Raw genomic sequence first — 16042 nt, forward strand, 5'->3', positions numbered from 1 at the left:
TTCTGTCCACCTTCATTAAAGAGCAGTTGAGGGCTGTAGAGAATTGACCTCTATGGTTGCAGGAAGCCTAATCTGAGCCTCTGAAGAATGTCTTGGTGTGAGGGACCACAGAGCCGATAAATATGGCACAAGGCAAAAAAATAAAGGAGGCATCACACCCTTTTTCAACAATATCATCTAACAGTAATGCAAAAAGTTCCCTGCAAGGTGAGGCACCAACTTTTAGGTAAAAATATATATATATTTCATGAATTAAATGGGTTTTATAACAGAAGAAACAACCTCAAACATAAAGAAAAGTTAAAGTTGAAGGGTAAAAATGTTCTTAACTTTAAGAATTTTCATGTGGCTTGAAGCTTAATGCCACATTTTAACGACTGATTGTGGTTACAGTTTAATGGATCACATAGTGGACGCATGTACAATACATTTAAACTTATAAAAAAAGGTAAATATTTGGGAAAACTGGCTAAAACCAATGTGGTTTACGGAGTTAAACAACAAATAGAGCTTAGTGTTAAATGTATACACCTACTGAAATGCAACTTCTGGGGTAGATGGAAATAACTATTTTCTAGTATAGAAATACAGCTCTAGCCTAGTTAGAAAATATTTAAAGAGCTATTATATGGCCTTACCATCTACCTACATAACCCAACCAAAGCTACAAGTGAAAGGAAACCTAAAATATGTTAGTAACGTGGGAAAAGCATCGACTAGCTAAAACTGGCCTTGTTTGAATACGAATTTCATAAACATTTCCCCAGAGGCAACAGCAAAAATGCCATAATCATAAGACGCGCAAGTCTATATTATAAATCAGATTTGACTTGATTATCCCTAGCAGTGCGATATAACCCTCAGTCTTGTTTTATATATATATTATTAATCTCTCATATGCCTTTAGAACAGCCCTGCAAATGAAAGAGAACAAATACACACAAGGGCTTATGGCCCTTAGAAAAATAATGAAGAACAACATGCTGAATACCTAACATGTCAGTTTAGTGCACTTGATCAGTCACCTCACCTCTAAAACATAATCATCCCTTTTTTATAACATACATTTTCAATGTTCTCAGTAGCATGTAAATGTCTTGAGCAGTACATAATAATACTAGTAATACATTGAGATGTCCAACATAACATTTGAAAGAACTGTGGCATATGCAAAGGAGCGCACAAAGAACACTCAAAGTCAACTCTTAGGCACCAAAGGCTGGTTATATAATTTGTATATTATATATTGTTTAAGCTAAAAAGCTTTTTGAAAGAAAAAGTGATTGCCGACGTAGTCTCGTTTTACAATTACAAGCAGAGATGTGACATGAATCCATAGTGGAATGAAGTGTGCATACTGAAAGTGTGACCGTCAATCCATTATGGAAAATTAGTGTCCGTCTCTACACACAGTGCAGATCCGGATCAAATGTTTCCATATGCTTCAAGGATGATTGGTTTATCATCATCTGATTGACTTTTGCTTATGTAAAGATGCCATCTAGAGGAGAAAAAGAGGTATAACACCTGCCCGCAGCAATGGTAATAAAGCTACGGTCAAATCAAGCGTCACTCCACCAGCTTTAGTTCTTAAACCGCGTCTGCTCGCACACGTGGTTGAATTTCCTGAAAGAGGAGAATACAAAATTACTGATTAGGATTGATCATTGTGTGTCATCCCAGATATAGGATTATGATCATTTAAAGACTTTTTATATAAATGTACTAGCAAACAGATCTATGTTGTTGTACTTCAGACTGACACTACATAGATGTGCATTAGCTGCCCTCTACTGGTGGATTCAAGTATGGAGCACTTCAGAGGATGGACGAGACTAACTGTTAAGATTAACTGTGGTTTAACTTACAAAGCGTGGTGTGCTTTCACTTGAGTCCGACAGTTGCGTCCCCAGTAACAGTCTGGTCTGGTGGTCACAGTATCTGTGGAAAAACAAGCAAACTTACTGCATCACTTCCAGTTTATTCAGTAGTTTTATAGATTTGGCACGACATAAATACCGTGCCACTAATATGACTGTGCAGCTTTGTGTTACTTTAATGCATATGAGTCTTACCTGGCAGCTCTGATGGAGGAATACGCTCTCTGTATTTGTATGCGATCTCTCTAAAAGTGCGAAGTCCACAGCAGTAGCACAGGAAAGAGTTGGCAGTGATTCTGTAATCTGAAATACATACAACTGTGAATTACAACAGGGCATCACTTTCAAACAAATAGTAGTAGTTGAACTGACTTAATTTCTTGTTTGCAGTAAAATGACGAATCAGCTGAAATTTTTTAATCCGCATTGTTGGAAAATATGCATTCAAATCAATTTATGCTCAGAGAAAAAGACGAACAGCTTGTTAGAAAAAAAGATCTCTGTGATGTACAAAGACAGTGCACTAAAATTATTATGAATGGGAGAAAGTGTAACGCACAATATGATGGGATAAGTCCCGCTTTCTAAATAAGATCACTGCAGTTTCTTTTAGACACAGCTGTTCTGAGACGCACGCTTATGACTGCACATGCGCATTGGTGGGTCCAGCCTGAAAACCTTTTTTTTTGTCATGATTTGAGCTTTTAGAAACAACATTTATGAGACAGTTGTTGTCAGATTTCATTGGTGATTTCAAATATGAAATCATAAGCTTTGGAGAATTTGATGTTTCCATGTTCAAAGAGATAAGAGCTGTACTTGTATGACTGAAATAGCTGCCCGAGAGGCTTTACAAAGATGGCCGCCGAGTAAAATGACTTGCCTTAAAGGGACTTTGTGTGAAACCAACACCCCACAATCACTTTTCACAAAAACGTGCATATTGGGATAAATATAACACATCCCACAAAATGTTTAAGAATATTGCAGTATTATTTTCCTTCTATCACCCAGCCTCAACAATTCTCAATATTACCAGAGAGATGGTACAGGCCCTGCTGTACAGCCTGGAGCGCTTCCTGCAACATGTGTCTCCAGCTCATTCCCCGAGAAGTCAAATAGTTCTGCCACAAAGAAAGCACAAATGATCAACAAACACAGAGCTTATACAGTTATAGCATTCAAATAACACTTGAATTTAAAACTAAATATTTCTGATAAAACATCCTCCTAATAATTAACTTGTTTGTTACATGGGAGTGGTGCTTTTGCAAAGGTAACCAAGGTCCTTATATCGTTATAGGCTAATTAAGTTAAAAATCTGCCTTTTCTGCTGAATCAACAAAACTTTTATTTTATTTTATTGCACTAAGATCTAAGTTAGTGCATTAGTGTGTACTTTAGAGTTAGTTCACCCAAAAATGAAAACTATCCCATAATTTACTTACCCTCAAGCCACCCTAGGTGTATATGACTTTTCCTCTTTCAGCTAAACACAATCAGAGTTATATTTAAAAATATCCTGGCTCTTAGAGACTTCAGATGCCCCAAGACCTGCAATGAGATGACTAAACGCCTGTGAAGAGACGACTCAACGCCGGCGATATGTTATGCCCTAAATTAATACACGATTAACTAACTGTATTTTTCTATGTACATTTCTGAAATGCACTTTCTGTAAAGCTGCTTTGAAACAATATGTATTGTGAAAAGTGCTATACAAATAAATTTGAATTGAATTGAATTCCAAGCTTTATAATGGGAGTAAACGGTACCTTAGATTTTGAAGCCAAAAAAGCGAATCCATCCATCAAAAAAGTAATCCATACGGCTCCAGGGGGTTAATAAAGGCCGTCTGAAGCAAAGCGATATTTTTCTAAGAAAAATATCCATGTTTATGACCAGCGGTAGAGTTCCGGCGGAAGAGTGACCTCTGACCCGACACATGACATTGACAAACGTAGAAACGCAGAGGATAGAGCAAAACAAAACACCGGTCACGAATTAGAAGTCTAAAAGGAGAATTTTTAAAGAGAAATGTCAGAGGATTTAGATATACGAGAGAAGAAGAGCTTGAGTTTGTTGCCCAGCCCTGTTTGTTTTAACCGCGAGAGGCATCTACTCTCACCTAAGACATAGAACACTATACATTCCTATTATTCAAATCAGTTAAACGATTATTAGGCTGCATAAATTAGGTCAGCCGGAACCGGGAACACTTCCTATAACACCTGATGTACTCGCTATATCATAAAAAGAATGGCATCTACGTCAGCCGGACCCGGGCCGTATCCAGATCAGATGGTGGACTTGCGCCTGGACACGACCACAACGCATCCCTGAGGTGCCAGCCTCATCAGCCCTGTGAAGGCCTCATGGACACCTCATGGAAACTCATAATCATACACTGTTCGTTCGTTGGCCAGAGGAGAACTGGGCCCCGGCAAGGTTTTTTCCTCCATTCCGTCACCTGATGGGAGTTTGGTTCCTTGCCACTGTCGCCTTTTTCGCCATTGGCTTTTGGCTTGCTTAGTTGGGGACATTTCATTTTATATTTAACAATATTATTACAACATTATTTCTCTGGTTTCTCTGTAAAGCTGCTGAAACAATCTGTATTGTAAAAAGCGCTATATAAATAAAGGTGACTTGATTTGACCTAAGCTTACGCTGCTCCTACATCGGGTCACAGATCACTCTTCCACTGGAACTAGACTCACGTACAGTCGTTACCGGAAGCCAGTGATTGTGGCTTATAAAGTTATAAATATGAATATTTTTCTTACAAAAACACATTCGCTTCGCTGTATGGATTACTTTAATGATGGATGGATGTGCTTTTTTGGGCTTCTAAAAACTCAGGCTCTATTCACTCCCATTATAAAGATTGTGTTTGGCTAAAAGAAGAAAGTCATATACACATAGGATGGCTTGAGGGTGAACAATTTTGGGTGAACAAACCTTTTAAGATGAATACAGTTCCTTATTTTAAAAGTCAGACAATGGGATTTTTTGCCCATTTTATCATTCATCAGGCAAAAAAAGGTCATATGATTTTGGTTAGAGGTTGCATGCATGTCTGTAGCACAACACTGGATGAGTTAAAAGTTTCATACTTGTAAAGTTCATCAATTATGAAATAAGTTCAATTCAGCCATAAAGCAGCTCTGCAGTGATGTCATGATCAAGCTTTTATTCAGTTCAAGTTTACTTCTCATCCAATAGTGTCAGTGCAGTCACAAATACTATAATAATACATTAATAATACTGGTCTCAAGTATGAGCAAAAGAACCTTACATACCTGAAGGACTTCAGACTCATATTGATTGCCATTAAAAACTCCATCCAGACATTTGTCATTAAGGTTAAGATCTGTGAGGAGAAATATCCATAATCATTATTATAAAAAAACACAGGCAGTCAGAAAATTATTATACAGAAATCAGAAACCTACCACTGAAATGCGCTAGGCAGCCGTGACAACCGATCCGCTGGCAGCCCCAGTACACGTGACAGAAAGGTTTCTGGCACACCATACCTGTTCAAAGGAGCGGACGACAAATCATCAGGTGACTGCAGTAGGCCTGAGAACATTGATGGACAGGTGTCAGGGCCACTCACAGTGCTGCGGGGACATCTGAGGGGGAAGGTACTCGAAGCGTCGGTCAGGCATGGGCTGCAGGCAGCAGGTGCAGATGAGGTGACTGCCCTGAGGAGCACACCTGAACTCCTGAGGATCTGCAGTAGGAATACAGAGGATTTCAGCATGTAGAAAGGCATGGATTTCTCTGTTGGTGTGTGTGAGTGCATGGTTTAGGCTCAAATGTGAGCGTGAATGACCTGTGGAGGTACCGGAGGATGTAGAGGGCCCGTCTCCAGGTACTTTAGCTGGTCCTTCAGATTGAGCAGGCTCACAGATCCACAGGGCAGAGCTGAGCTCCTTCCGATAGCCCGGACACTGCCGACACATCATGTAGGGCTGACTGTGTACAAGCAAAGTTAATCAGGGTGGGTTTTCCAGGAGGTTGAAGTGAAATATACTGCATATTCATTTCAAGCACTTCCATTTAACAAAAACACAAGGCTCTGAATGGATAACAGTGTAAAGATTCTGACCTCATGTCAGAAATGTCACTGTCATTGTCTGAGAGTTCAAACAGATAGTCTGAACTGCCCTCCTCGTCCGAGAAGGAGCGCTCGACTTTCGGCTGCAGCATGTCCTGCGTGATCTTGTTCTGGGCATCCATGCTGCGCAGGTCATCTTCACTCCGACACTTCTCTGAGACCAAAACAATACATAAAAAATAAAGCCGCAAAAATGTAAAAACAATTGTTCAAAAGTTTGGAGTCAGCAAAGTTTTTAAGAAACGACTCCTTTTATACTGCAAGGATGCCATCAACAGTGAGTTAGGGCATTTATAAATGTTCCCAAATATAAAAGAAGTGTTTTTAATTCTTTGATTAATAGAAAGTTTAAAAAACAGCATTTATTTGAAATATATACAGGTCCTTCTCAAAAAATTAGCAAACTGTGATAAAGTTCATTATTTTCCATGATGTAATGATAAAAATTAAACTATGACATGGCACCCCAGACCATCACTGACTGTGGGTACTTGACACTGGACTTCAGGCATTTTGGCATTTCCTTCTCCCCAGTCTTCCTCCAGACTCTGGCACCTTGATTTCCGAATGACATGCAAAACTGAGCCACAGTCCAGTGCTGCTTCTCTGTAGCCCAGGTCAGGTGCTTCTGCCGCTGTTTCTGGTTCAAAAGTGGCTTGACCTGGGGAATGCGGCACCTGTAGCCCATTTCCTGCACACGCCTGTGCACGGTGGCTCTGGATGTTTCTACTCCAGACTCAGTCCACTGCTTCCGCAGGTCCCCCAAGGTCTGGAATCGGTCCTTCTCCACAATCTTCCTCAGGGTCCGGTCACCTCTTCTCGTTGTGCTGCGTTTTTTGCCACACTTTTTCCTTCCCACAGACTTCCCACTGAGGTGCCTTGATACAGCACTCTGGGAACAGCCTATTTGTTCAGAAATTTCTTTCTGTCTTACCCTCTTGCTTGAGAGTGTCAATGATGGCCTTCTGGACAGCAGTCAGGTCGGCAGTCTTACCCATGATTGCGGTTTTGAGTAATGAAACAGGCTGGGAGTTTTTAAAAGCCTCAGGAATCTTTTGCAGGTGTTTAGAGTTAATTAGTTGATTCAGATGATTAGGTTAATAGCTCGTTTAGAGACCCTTTTCATTATATGCTAATTTTTTGAGACAGGAATTTGGGTTTTCATGAGCTGTATGCAAAAATCATCAGTATTAAAACAATAAAAGACCAGAAATATTTCAGTTGGTGTGCAATGAATCTAAAATATTATGAAAGTTTAATTTTTATCATTACATTATGGAAAATAATGAACTTTATCACAATATGCTAATTTTTTTTAGAAGGACCTGTATATATTTCAAATAAATGCTGTTTTTTAAACTTTCTATTAATCAAAGAATCCTGAAAAAAAAATAATCAATGGTTTCTACAAAAATATTAAGCAGCACAACTGTTTTAAACAATGATAATAAGAGATGATTTTAGCACCAAATCAGCATATTAGAATCACAGGAATAAATTATTTTAAATTGTAAAACTATTTCACAACATTACTGTTCTTACTGTATTTTTGACAAAATAATTGCAGTGTTGATGAGCATAAGAGACTGCTTTACCTGACCATCCTATTTGTGCAAAGTAGTTTTAATGGATCAAAAGTGCAAACTCTTAGCAGCAAATATGCTTAAAAACAACAACACATCTCTGTAAACACTTTGATATTGACTATTTATCTTTTTGGCTAGGTTGTGTTTGATAAAGTACCTGGGTGCTGGAGAAGGTAAGCCTCCACCAGGTTGTTGAGAATGTGGTTTTTACGGATTCTCTCCACAGGACATCGGCAGGTGGGGCAGAAGGAGGAACGTTCCATCCAGCCAGAATAACAGGCAGCGCAAAATGTATGCATGCAGGGCTGAAGACTGTAAGGAAGCACAACATTCATTCAAACTCAGTCTCCACACATCTTACTAAAATCTTTCTTTAAAGGATTTGTATAAAGGTTTACATTAAGAAAACAACTAAGGGATTTATGTTGGCCAACATGTCCATTCGGGTTTAAGTGTTAATTTGCGCACACTGGACTGACCTGACACAGTCATGCAGCAGGTCTTGGCAGACGATGCATGTGAGGGATTCTTCCATCTTGTCTGTTGTGGCTCCCTCGGTTTTCTCTTTTCCCGCTGCTCCTCTGATAGGAACCTGAGGAGCTGCTGCAGAAACAGCAGATTCACTGAGAGTAGATCCAAACCCATTCTGATCATCTGTAAGACAGATAGATACACACACGTTACATTTAAAAGTGTTCATATTCTAGAACAGATAAGATAAGTCATAGATAAGTCATTTCAAACTCTAAAAATATTTCACAATATTACTGTATCTTTTAACCCTTTAAGTGTCACCCCCCTTTTTTTGAATATACATGAAAATGCACATTTCAAACTTAAATGGTTGTAATTCAAGAATGCTTTGGAATATAGACGTAAGATTGGTCTCGTTTTAAAGAAGACATTTGGCAGATTTTTGTAGAAGTGAAATACATGAAGAAAGTGAAACAGAAAAAAAGTTATAGAAGTTTGAGTTTATGAAAATGTACAATGTAAAAAATTGAATTATTCATATTTTATATAAAATGTATATTTTCAAAACCTGGGCGACTCTAAAACTGCAAAAAAAATCAAAGTCAAAAATCTGAAGAAGTTGTGTTTCAAATTTTAGGTTGATATCTCAAAAAATGAGCTTTCAGTGAGATTTTGTTTAGGCACAGTACCAAACTTTTTCACTAAATGACAACCAGACTCCATTACTGCCCATATAAGGGCGCCTCCATTTCCATATGTGTTTTGAGTGATATGAACCATTATTTCCACAATTTTCATACAATTTATGAAGTAGACATCCTATTCAGAAGTAATATGAGAAGTTTGGCAGATTTTGATATGAATTCAACCTCTAAGAAACACAAAAAGAACAAGTATGTGCGTTATAGCTTGCTGCCACATCACAAATGGTGAATCTATAATTATTTTCTTTATATTTAAAAAAATTTCAGACCTTTTTTTCTAAAATAATTGAATAGATGCTATCTTTTGAACTCTTGGCATGAAAACAAACTGAGGTTTCTACCCTTCTTTCATGATTTTTCATGTTCATCACTATTTAAAAATAAAGGTCTAAACACACCTTAGGAGTATGAAAATATTCTTGTTGCAAATTGATGAATTATGGCTCCTCTGTAATTCATTTTAAAAATCAATCAACAAATATAGAAACTATAGATTGTAAGCTTTCAAATGATATATAGTTTGTCAAGATTAGTTTAGGTTTAGTATAGGATATTACAGTTTTAAAAATGTAATGGATTTGGGCCCACCGGTGGGCCGGTGACAAATAAATGCAGCCTTGGTGAGCAAAAGACACTTTTTAAAAACTTTTCTTTTCTTTTTTTTTACTTACAAAACCCAATTTTTTTTAAAACGATAGTGTACGCGGCATTCTTAAACCATCAGAGCTGCAGTCTAGCAGTTAGTGCATGTGCTTATGAGGGTGACACTGGTTCATATCTGGCTTGTGACACTGTCAAACCCTGTTGCCAACAGGTCACCCTATCATTTCCTGTATTTCTTTCACTAAAACAGCACACGATTATGATGTACGACACTCAATCATGTTGCCAGATTTTTCAGATTGCTTTCTAAACACTTTCAAAGTACTCTGAAAAAGTTGTAAAGTTAGCAACTATGAAATGCGTTTCACTGACATGTTGAAATACAGATGCTCAGAACGCTCAAAATAGACAGAAATCATAAATTATTTCAAATGCATCACATATATTAGTTTTTCCAAAACAGTGTTACAGCACCTCTGTCAGTTTTTCTTCTTTTCCTCTGCATTTCCATCTCCGGCTCTGTCTGTTGTCCTCCCTCAGTCCAGTAGGTCCACTTCAGGCGCGTGTGATTAATGACCGGCTCCCCGGGGCTGCCTCCTGGTGCAGTCATCTCTGATTCTCCTTTACGAACAACCGATGAACTGACTGGGTTCTTCTTTGCAGACACATCTGCTAAATGGTACACACAAGCATTTTTTGCCTATGGCCTTGTCCACACTAATATGTTTTCGTTTGAAAACGCATCTTTTTCTCTCCGCTTTGGCCTTCCGTCCACACCGAGATGGCGTTTTTATTAATGAAAATTAAGCTTTTTGAAAACACTCTCCTAAGTGGATAAATTTGAAAACGCCATTTGCACGTTGTAGTGTGGACTATCAAAACGGAGGGATTTAAAAACGATGACGTAAGTTTAGTTGTGATGCATATTGTACCAATAGATATTCATGTTTATACCGGTTTTGTGCCTGTTATGTGCTATTCAATTTTACACTGTTGCTAAAATATATTACTTTGCACACTCTTCATATCACAGTCCTGCAAAGATGACAGAAAATTTACTCACATTTGCTGTCCTGCGGCAATACATGAGAGCTGTTGGGTTTTAGACCAAACATATGGTGACTGAGTGCCGCATCAGTGAGTGGTTAGATATGTTGCTTAATAAAATCATCATGTCAGAAGAATTGCGCGATAACTTTTTTTTTCGTCTGTATTATATCAGTGAGCTTTTGTGAGGTTTTACGCATGAATTTAGCGTATTCATGCATTTTTCAAAAGTTTTCATCCACACCGAAACGTTGGAAAACGCTATTGTGGACGGAGAGCGTTTTCAAATGTATCTGGATTGAATGTAGACGTAGTCTGTAAAACACTGTAAATTTGAAAAACTCAAAGCATAGATGAACAGCTGCCAAAAAAGACATTGCATTTACAATTATATAATAATCAGTTTCTTATCAAAGCAACTTGCCGGAGAGTGCATATACAGTGTGAACTGTAATTACCAGAGCAGGCAGATAAGGGCATGTTGTAGAAGTGGAAGGACGAGCTGGAGGTAGATGGCTGGGGGTCCTCATGCTCAGACTGAGGTAGAGGCTTCACAATAACAGGCTCTACTGGTGCTGGTTCACTCTCGGTTTCTGTAAGATCAGAATCTTCTTCTATCCCAGCATCTGTAACTTACAGAAATAGTTCACTCAAAAAAGAAAAATTCTGTCAAAAATTGCATGGAGATGAAATTGGGATCAGTGATTCATCTGTGCATATTCTTCCAAAGGAATAAAAAAAAAAAGGTTATGTAAGATCTCTCTAATCTTCAAAATGTAGTGAAGGCAAGCTCATACTACACAACTCTCTTCCTATGAAACAACTGTCCTTTTCTGCTGACAGGCTATAGCAAACCAAACATCTGTATAACAAACAGGAACATCTGAAAGAAATGTTATCAATATCGGTTTACCTTCAACGTCCTGTGAGGCACCTTCATACGGCCAGATGGTTTGATACATGTAAGCAATGTCTGCAAAACAGAAAATAGATGAGCGATGAGGCTAATCTGGGTCATATTTTTGGAAGCAACTGTTACTACCAAAACAGAAAATGATTAACAAATGTAAAAAAAAAAAAAAAAAAAAAAAATTTAAATACTTTGTTCTGGCTCATTCTTCCTGTAAACAAAGTAAATGACATCACTATTTTGCAGTAAGTGCGTCTGTTTCTTCACCACTTTGGACATGTTGATCACCGTCCCATTGGTGCTGAAACAAACAAACAGACCATTATCAAGCAGAAAGTTAACAAATTATGGGTCCTTTTGAATGCATAGAGTGCTATTCAGAGGCTTAACGATGTAGGCAAATAGCCTTTTTGTGAATTTTGTTTTTAGGGACTATGGACAAAGAGAAGGAAACAAAGTTATGGGGAAACATCACAAGCTGGATTCAAACTTAGTCTACATGCCTGAGCAACATGTCCAAGCATGTGCATTAAACCGCAAGGCCACATTTCTGATAACCACACTGTCTTCTGATGTACTTGGAACATATTAGATTAGTGTCTTCAAAGATGACAAATTACCCATCTATGAACCTGATGATAGCCTCTGATCCACCTAAATATTGACTATTTCTTTTAAGATAATGAGTAGCGACAGAATAAAGTGCCGAGTTAAATTATTGTTAAAAATGGCTAAACTGTACAAAAAAAAAAGGTTAACAAAATGAGGAAGGGGTCCTTGCAGTTCCCAATACGTTGACTAAGCATTGTGTAAAACTCACAGCATAAAGACTGTCTAGCATACTCACTCACTTAATTAGCTGGATGGAAATGTACAGCAGCGGAGAGCTAGCATACGTTTAAATACATTAGACATACCGTTTCTACAGACGCAGATCAACTAGTGAATCTCCATCCACTGACTATTAACCAAATTACAATTAATTATTCACCAAAGCAATGATTAAATGTCATGAGGGAATTGGATATATATTTGCCGCAGGGCCAAGCATGTCGTTAATTGAATTCACTTACTAATGTAATTAGAAGTCACAGTATAATTTGCCAAAACTTAATAGAACTAAAAGGAATTAATGCCAACTGCAACTACTGATGTTTTTTATTCAATGGGCATTAGACTCTAACATTAGCATTATACACTAGTCTTCAAAAATAATATCAGTTCTGTAAATGTACACAACACTTCTTCCTCTTTCTTGCTGTAATCAATGTATTGACATCACCCTTTATTCAAAATATTATGAAACAGATTTTGAAAGCATAATGCATGATTGTTCTTGGAGTCAACAGTTTTATTTGTGATAACGCCATGAAACAAGGCAAACTGTGCGGACAAAATGTTTGAAAAAATATTTTCTTTTTTACCAAACAATTTGTCAAATAAATAAGTTTATTATTTTGTTTTTTCCCTCACATTTAAAATATTTTAAATATATAAAATATTTTTCTCATATTTTGATGGTTTAATCGAACTTGAAGGGTCACTACTGTCTATATATATATATATATGATATTGCCATAAAATTATTCAACAATCCATGTCCATCGACTATATGTCTTACCTCATGTCCTCCAGCCACACCATTCCTGAGTTCTGATCTTTAGTGATTTTGCAATGATTCCCTGAGACCAGTTTATTTGCCGGAAATGAGAGGTCACAATCTATGAACAAAATATGTCAGTGAGGTTATGATATAGAGACAAGTCAACAATAAATCAAAATGGAATACATTCTCTTTGGTCATTATAAAGCTTTTACAAAAAGATCTGTTCCACTTAGAAATGTTCCCCTGACCCAAATGCCAGCCTAAGCCTTTGCATAAATCTGCAAAAATGCAAGCTTTAGCTCTAACAGTATGTAAAAATTACAAAAAATATATTTTGCATGAAGAAAAGAAAGCTTACAATTAGGACCATTAATAATATTTGCATTGTGAAATTTCCTCACAAATTTAATGCAATCACTACTGTAATGCAAATAAACAAACAAATCACAATTACTAAATAATAATAACATTTTTTCACATTACAGTAGTGCATGTTACTATCGAAACCAAGTTCATGGGATCATGATAAATACATAGCCTACTTTTCAATGCAAGTTGCTATGTCTACAAGGGTACATAACGGTGAAAACTCACCTTACGATTTTATCCTACTTTGAATCTGAAATATGTGACATTACTAAAGTAAAATGGGTGGCAAAAACATTTTCATGTCGACTTTAATAAAGCACGTTCCTCTTTTCTCTCCCTGACCTTGCCCATTACTTTTCTCTCACAGACACATTAGGCATGCAAGTCTTAAATGAAGTAAAGTGTGGTGGCATGATGTGATGTAAGGTTAAAAATTAGACTATTATAGTAATGAAGCGTATCAGTTCTGCTAATAACCAGTGCAGCACACAGAACCAAACAGACACATGGATTGATATTAATTAAAGCGGGAAAACAGACAGTCTTCAAACCCAGACAGACACAGACAGAGTCAAAGGGATACAACCTTTCCCTGCACACCAGCACAACACAAAAAAACTACTTAATATTCCAAGAGCATGTCTTCAATAGACGCCTTTGTCATTATTGGGGTGGGGGTTCGTTTGCTGAACTAAAGAGAGTATTGTTAAAGGCAAGGGCTCACTGAATACATGCAGACACTGCTTCAGACTGATTATCTTGAGAGAAAAAAAGTAACAACTAATAAAAGTTAATAAGTAAAACTTGAAGTCATAGGAGAGTCTATGAAGACGTTTCGTGAAAAAGCAAATAACGGAGAAGCCTTTTTAAACTGAAATAATTATTTCACAAGTTAAGACTGAGCATTGAGCAATTATTAGTGATGATGTTTAGCTCACCTTTTTTTCTCCCCACAGTGCATTCTCCATTTATGAGTAATAACTCTGAACCCGGAGATCCGTCAACTTTAACCAGTTTCCCCCAGGCCTGACCGCTGCCCTGATGCGTCATCTTCTCCTCTTCCTTATTTTACCTGCCAGACAGCAGATCTCGTCACCTACAGACGCATAAGGCAAAGTATAAAAACACAAATACGTCATAAAGGCAAATAAATGCAAAGGCATTCAACCACAATGCTGATTATATTATGAAAAAATAGAGTTGAAAAAACTAGTGTGAAAGAGAAAGACTATAACAGCATGCTTAGTCAAATAAACTGCACAGGAAGAGACCAGGGAGTGTTGGGTTGCAACACAAGATGAGTTGTAACCATCAGTTTAACCAATTAGAAATAAGCTACAGGGGTGGATCACTATCATGTTGTAGAAGTTATACTCTGTGTAAAACAATCAGCATCTGAACCAGCAGATTTTTCTTCATGTTTAAAAGCTTTACTTATATCACAACTGACCAAAAGCATTGTTAGCCAACTATGAACGCAAGCTCTGATGAATTGTGTTGGTAATGACAGAACTTGAGATCATTTTGAGATCATACTTGGCTTCGGGAAACCATTACCACCAATGGTCTTTATGATCAACTCAGCTCACAATGCTTTTGGGAGATGCAGCCCTGATGAGAAGGATTGTAACATGACTTTACAGTGTACTTCTACTTTCTATGTTATGCATTATACATTTGTTTCCAAATTTATTTTGAATGAAAATGTTTAAAAGTAAATTAGGATGGGGTTTTAAATTTGATTAGCCTTTACAATAATGTAAAACCATGTTGTCTGTTAGTGTTACAGTAGGCCTACTCGTAGTAAAGCAGGGTGTAACAAGACTGTAACGTTAGGCTACTTGATATTAATTTGATAAAGTTTAGGTAAGTTATGTATTTCTAAACTACTTTAATTTGAAGCAGTTAGATACGCAAATATTACACGAAAGTTTTACGAAGTTAAAGACGCTTTTAAACAAAATAAGTTGCACACTCTCTGACCTCACCTAACGTTACTAGATTAACCTAAGTCAGTGTGCTAACCAGCTAACTGAAGCTTCCAACGAGTTCGTTGTAAAGCGAAAGCCTAGTAACTAGTAAACTAAATGATACGACCTGAATATGTAAAATCATTCATTTCTTTAAGTGACAGATTTCAAGTCGAGTTTTGTTTTGTTTTGAAAAGCTAAACAACAACGTGAAACGGCGCAATGTTTACCCGAAAGGGCTGCTAACAACTCAGAGTCGCTAGCCCACAATCACATCTGAAACTGTTTAAATTAGCGGAATTAAAATTTAAACTCAACCTGTAATGTTTTCAATGTACTAACCTAACCAGCGTCCGAGAGTATCCGAAGCATTAGCGCATGTTGATTTGAATCCTCTGAGTGCTTTCGTTTTTATTTTGTGGAGCACTTCCTGCCCAGCAGTGGCATTTTCATGCATCAGCTGATAGAGAGAGAGAGAGAGAGAGAGAGAGAGAGAGAGAGAGAGAGAGAGAGAGAGAGAGAGAGAGAGAGAGAGAGAGAGAGAGAGAGAGAGAGAGAGAGAGAGAGAGAGAGAGAGAGAGAGAGAGACGGGGGGGGGGGGGCTATGGGAATGAAGCTGGCAGGGGGTCACTATGCTTCTGTCTGGCCCATGTGAAAGCCCTGAACAAAAACCTGTCTGGAATGATGTCTAGACAAGAGACTGATACACATTTTAGAGCTAGAGATGGAGATATGGACTGCTGTGAATGGATGAATTTGTGCATTTT

At 37.6% G+C, this 16042-nt stretch overlaps 1 protein-coding gene across 3 annotated transcripts; it reads right to left on the reverse strand.

Annotated features, from left to right (window-relative positions):
* Positions 1–988: 988 nt before the first annotated feature.
* Positions 989–15754, reverse strand: chfr (checkpoint with forkhead and ring finger domains, E3 ubiquitin protein ligase). Of its 3 annotated transcripts, none has more exons than XM_056263909.1 (18): positions 15618–15754; positions 14244–14401; positions 12952–13051; positions 11522–11631; positions 11334–11393; positions 10879–11046; positions 9848–10042; positions 8072–8246; positions 7750–7904; positions 5998–6160; positions 5722–5864; positions 5503–5619; positions 5336–5419; positions 5183–5253; positions 2917–3004; positions 2076–2183; positions 1869–1941; positions 989–1626 (listed from the first exon to the last, which is right to left on the reverse strand). In XM_056263909.1, the coding sequence occupies exons 2-18, from the start codon at positions 14353–14355 to the stop codon at positions 1584–1586; spliced, it is 1965 nt and encodes a 654-aa protein (XP_056119884.1). In that variant the 5' UTR covers positions 14356–14401; positions 15618–15754; the 3' UTR covers positions 989–1583. The 3 variants fall into 3 exon arrangements, with proteins under 3 accessions (XP_056119884.1, XP_056119885.1, XP_056119883.1); XM_056263910.1 differs by having other exon boundaries at positions 5734–5864; positions 9848–10045; XM_056263908.1 differs by having other exon boundaries at positions 9848–10045.
* Between the last annotated feature and the right edge of the window lie 288 nt (positions 15755–16042).

Source organism: Rhinichthys klamathensis, unplaced genomic scaffold (genome assembly GCF_029890125.1).
Source record: "Rhinichthys klamathensis goyatoka isolate OS25496 unplaced genomic scaffold, OSU_Roscu_1.1 h1tg000210l_1, whole genome shotgun sequence".
NCBI classification, from domain to species: Eukaryota; Metazoa; Chordata; class Actinopteri; order Cypriniformes; family Leuciscidae; genus Rhinichthys; species Rhinichthys klamathensis.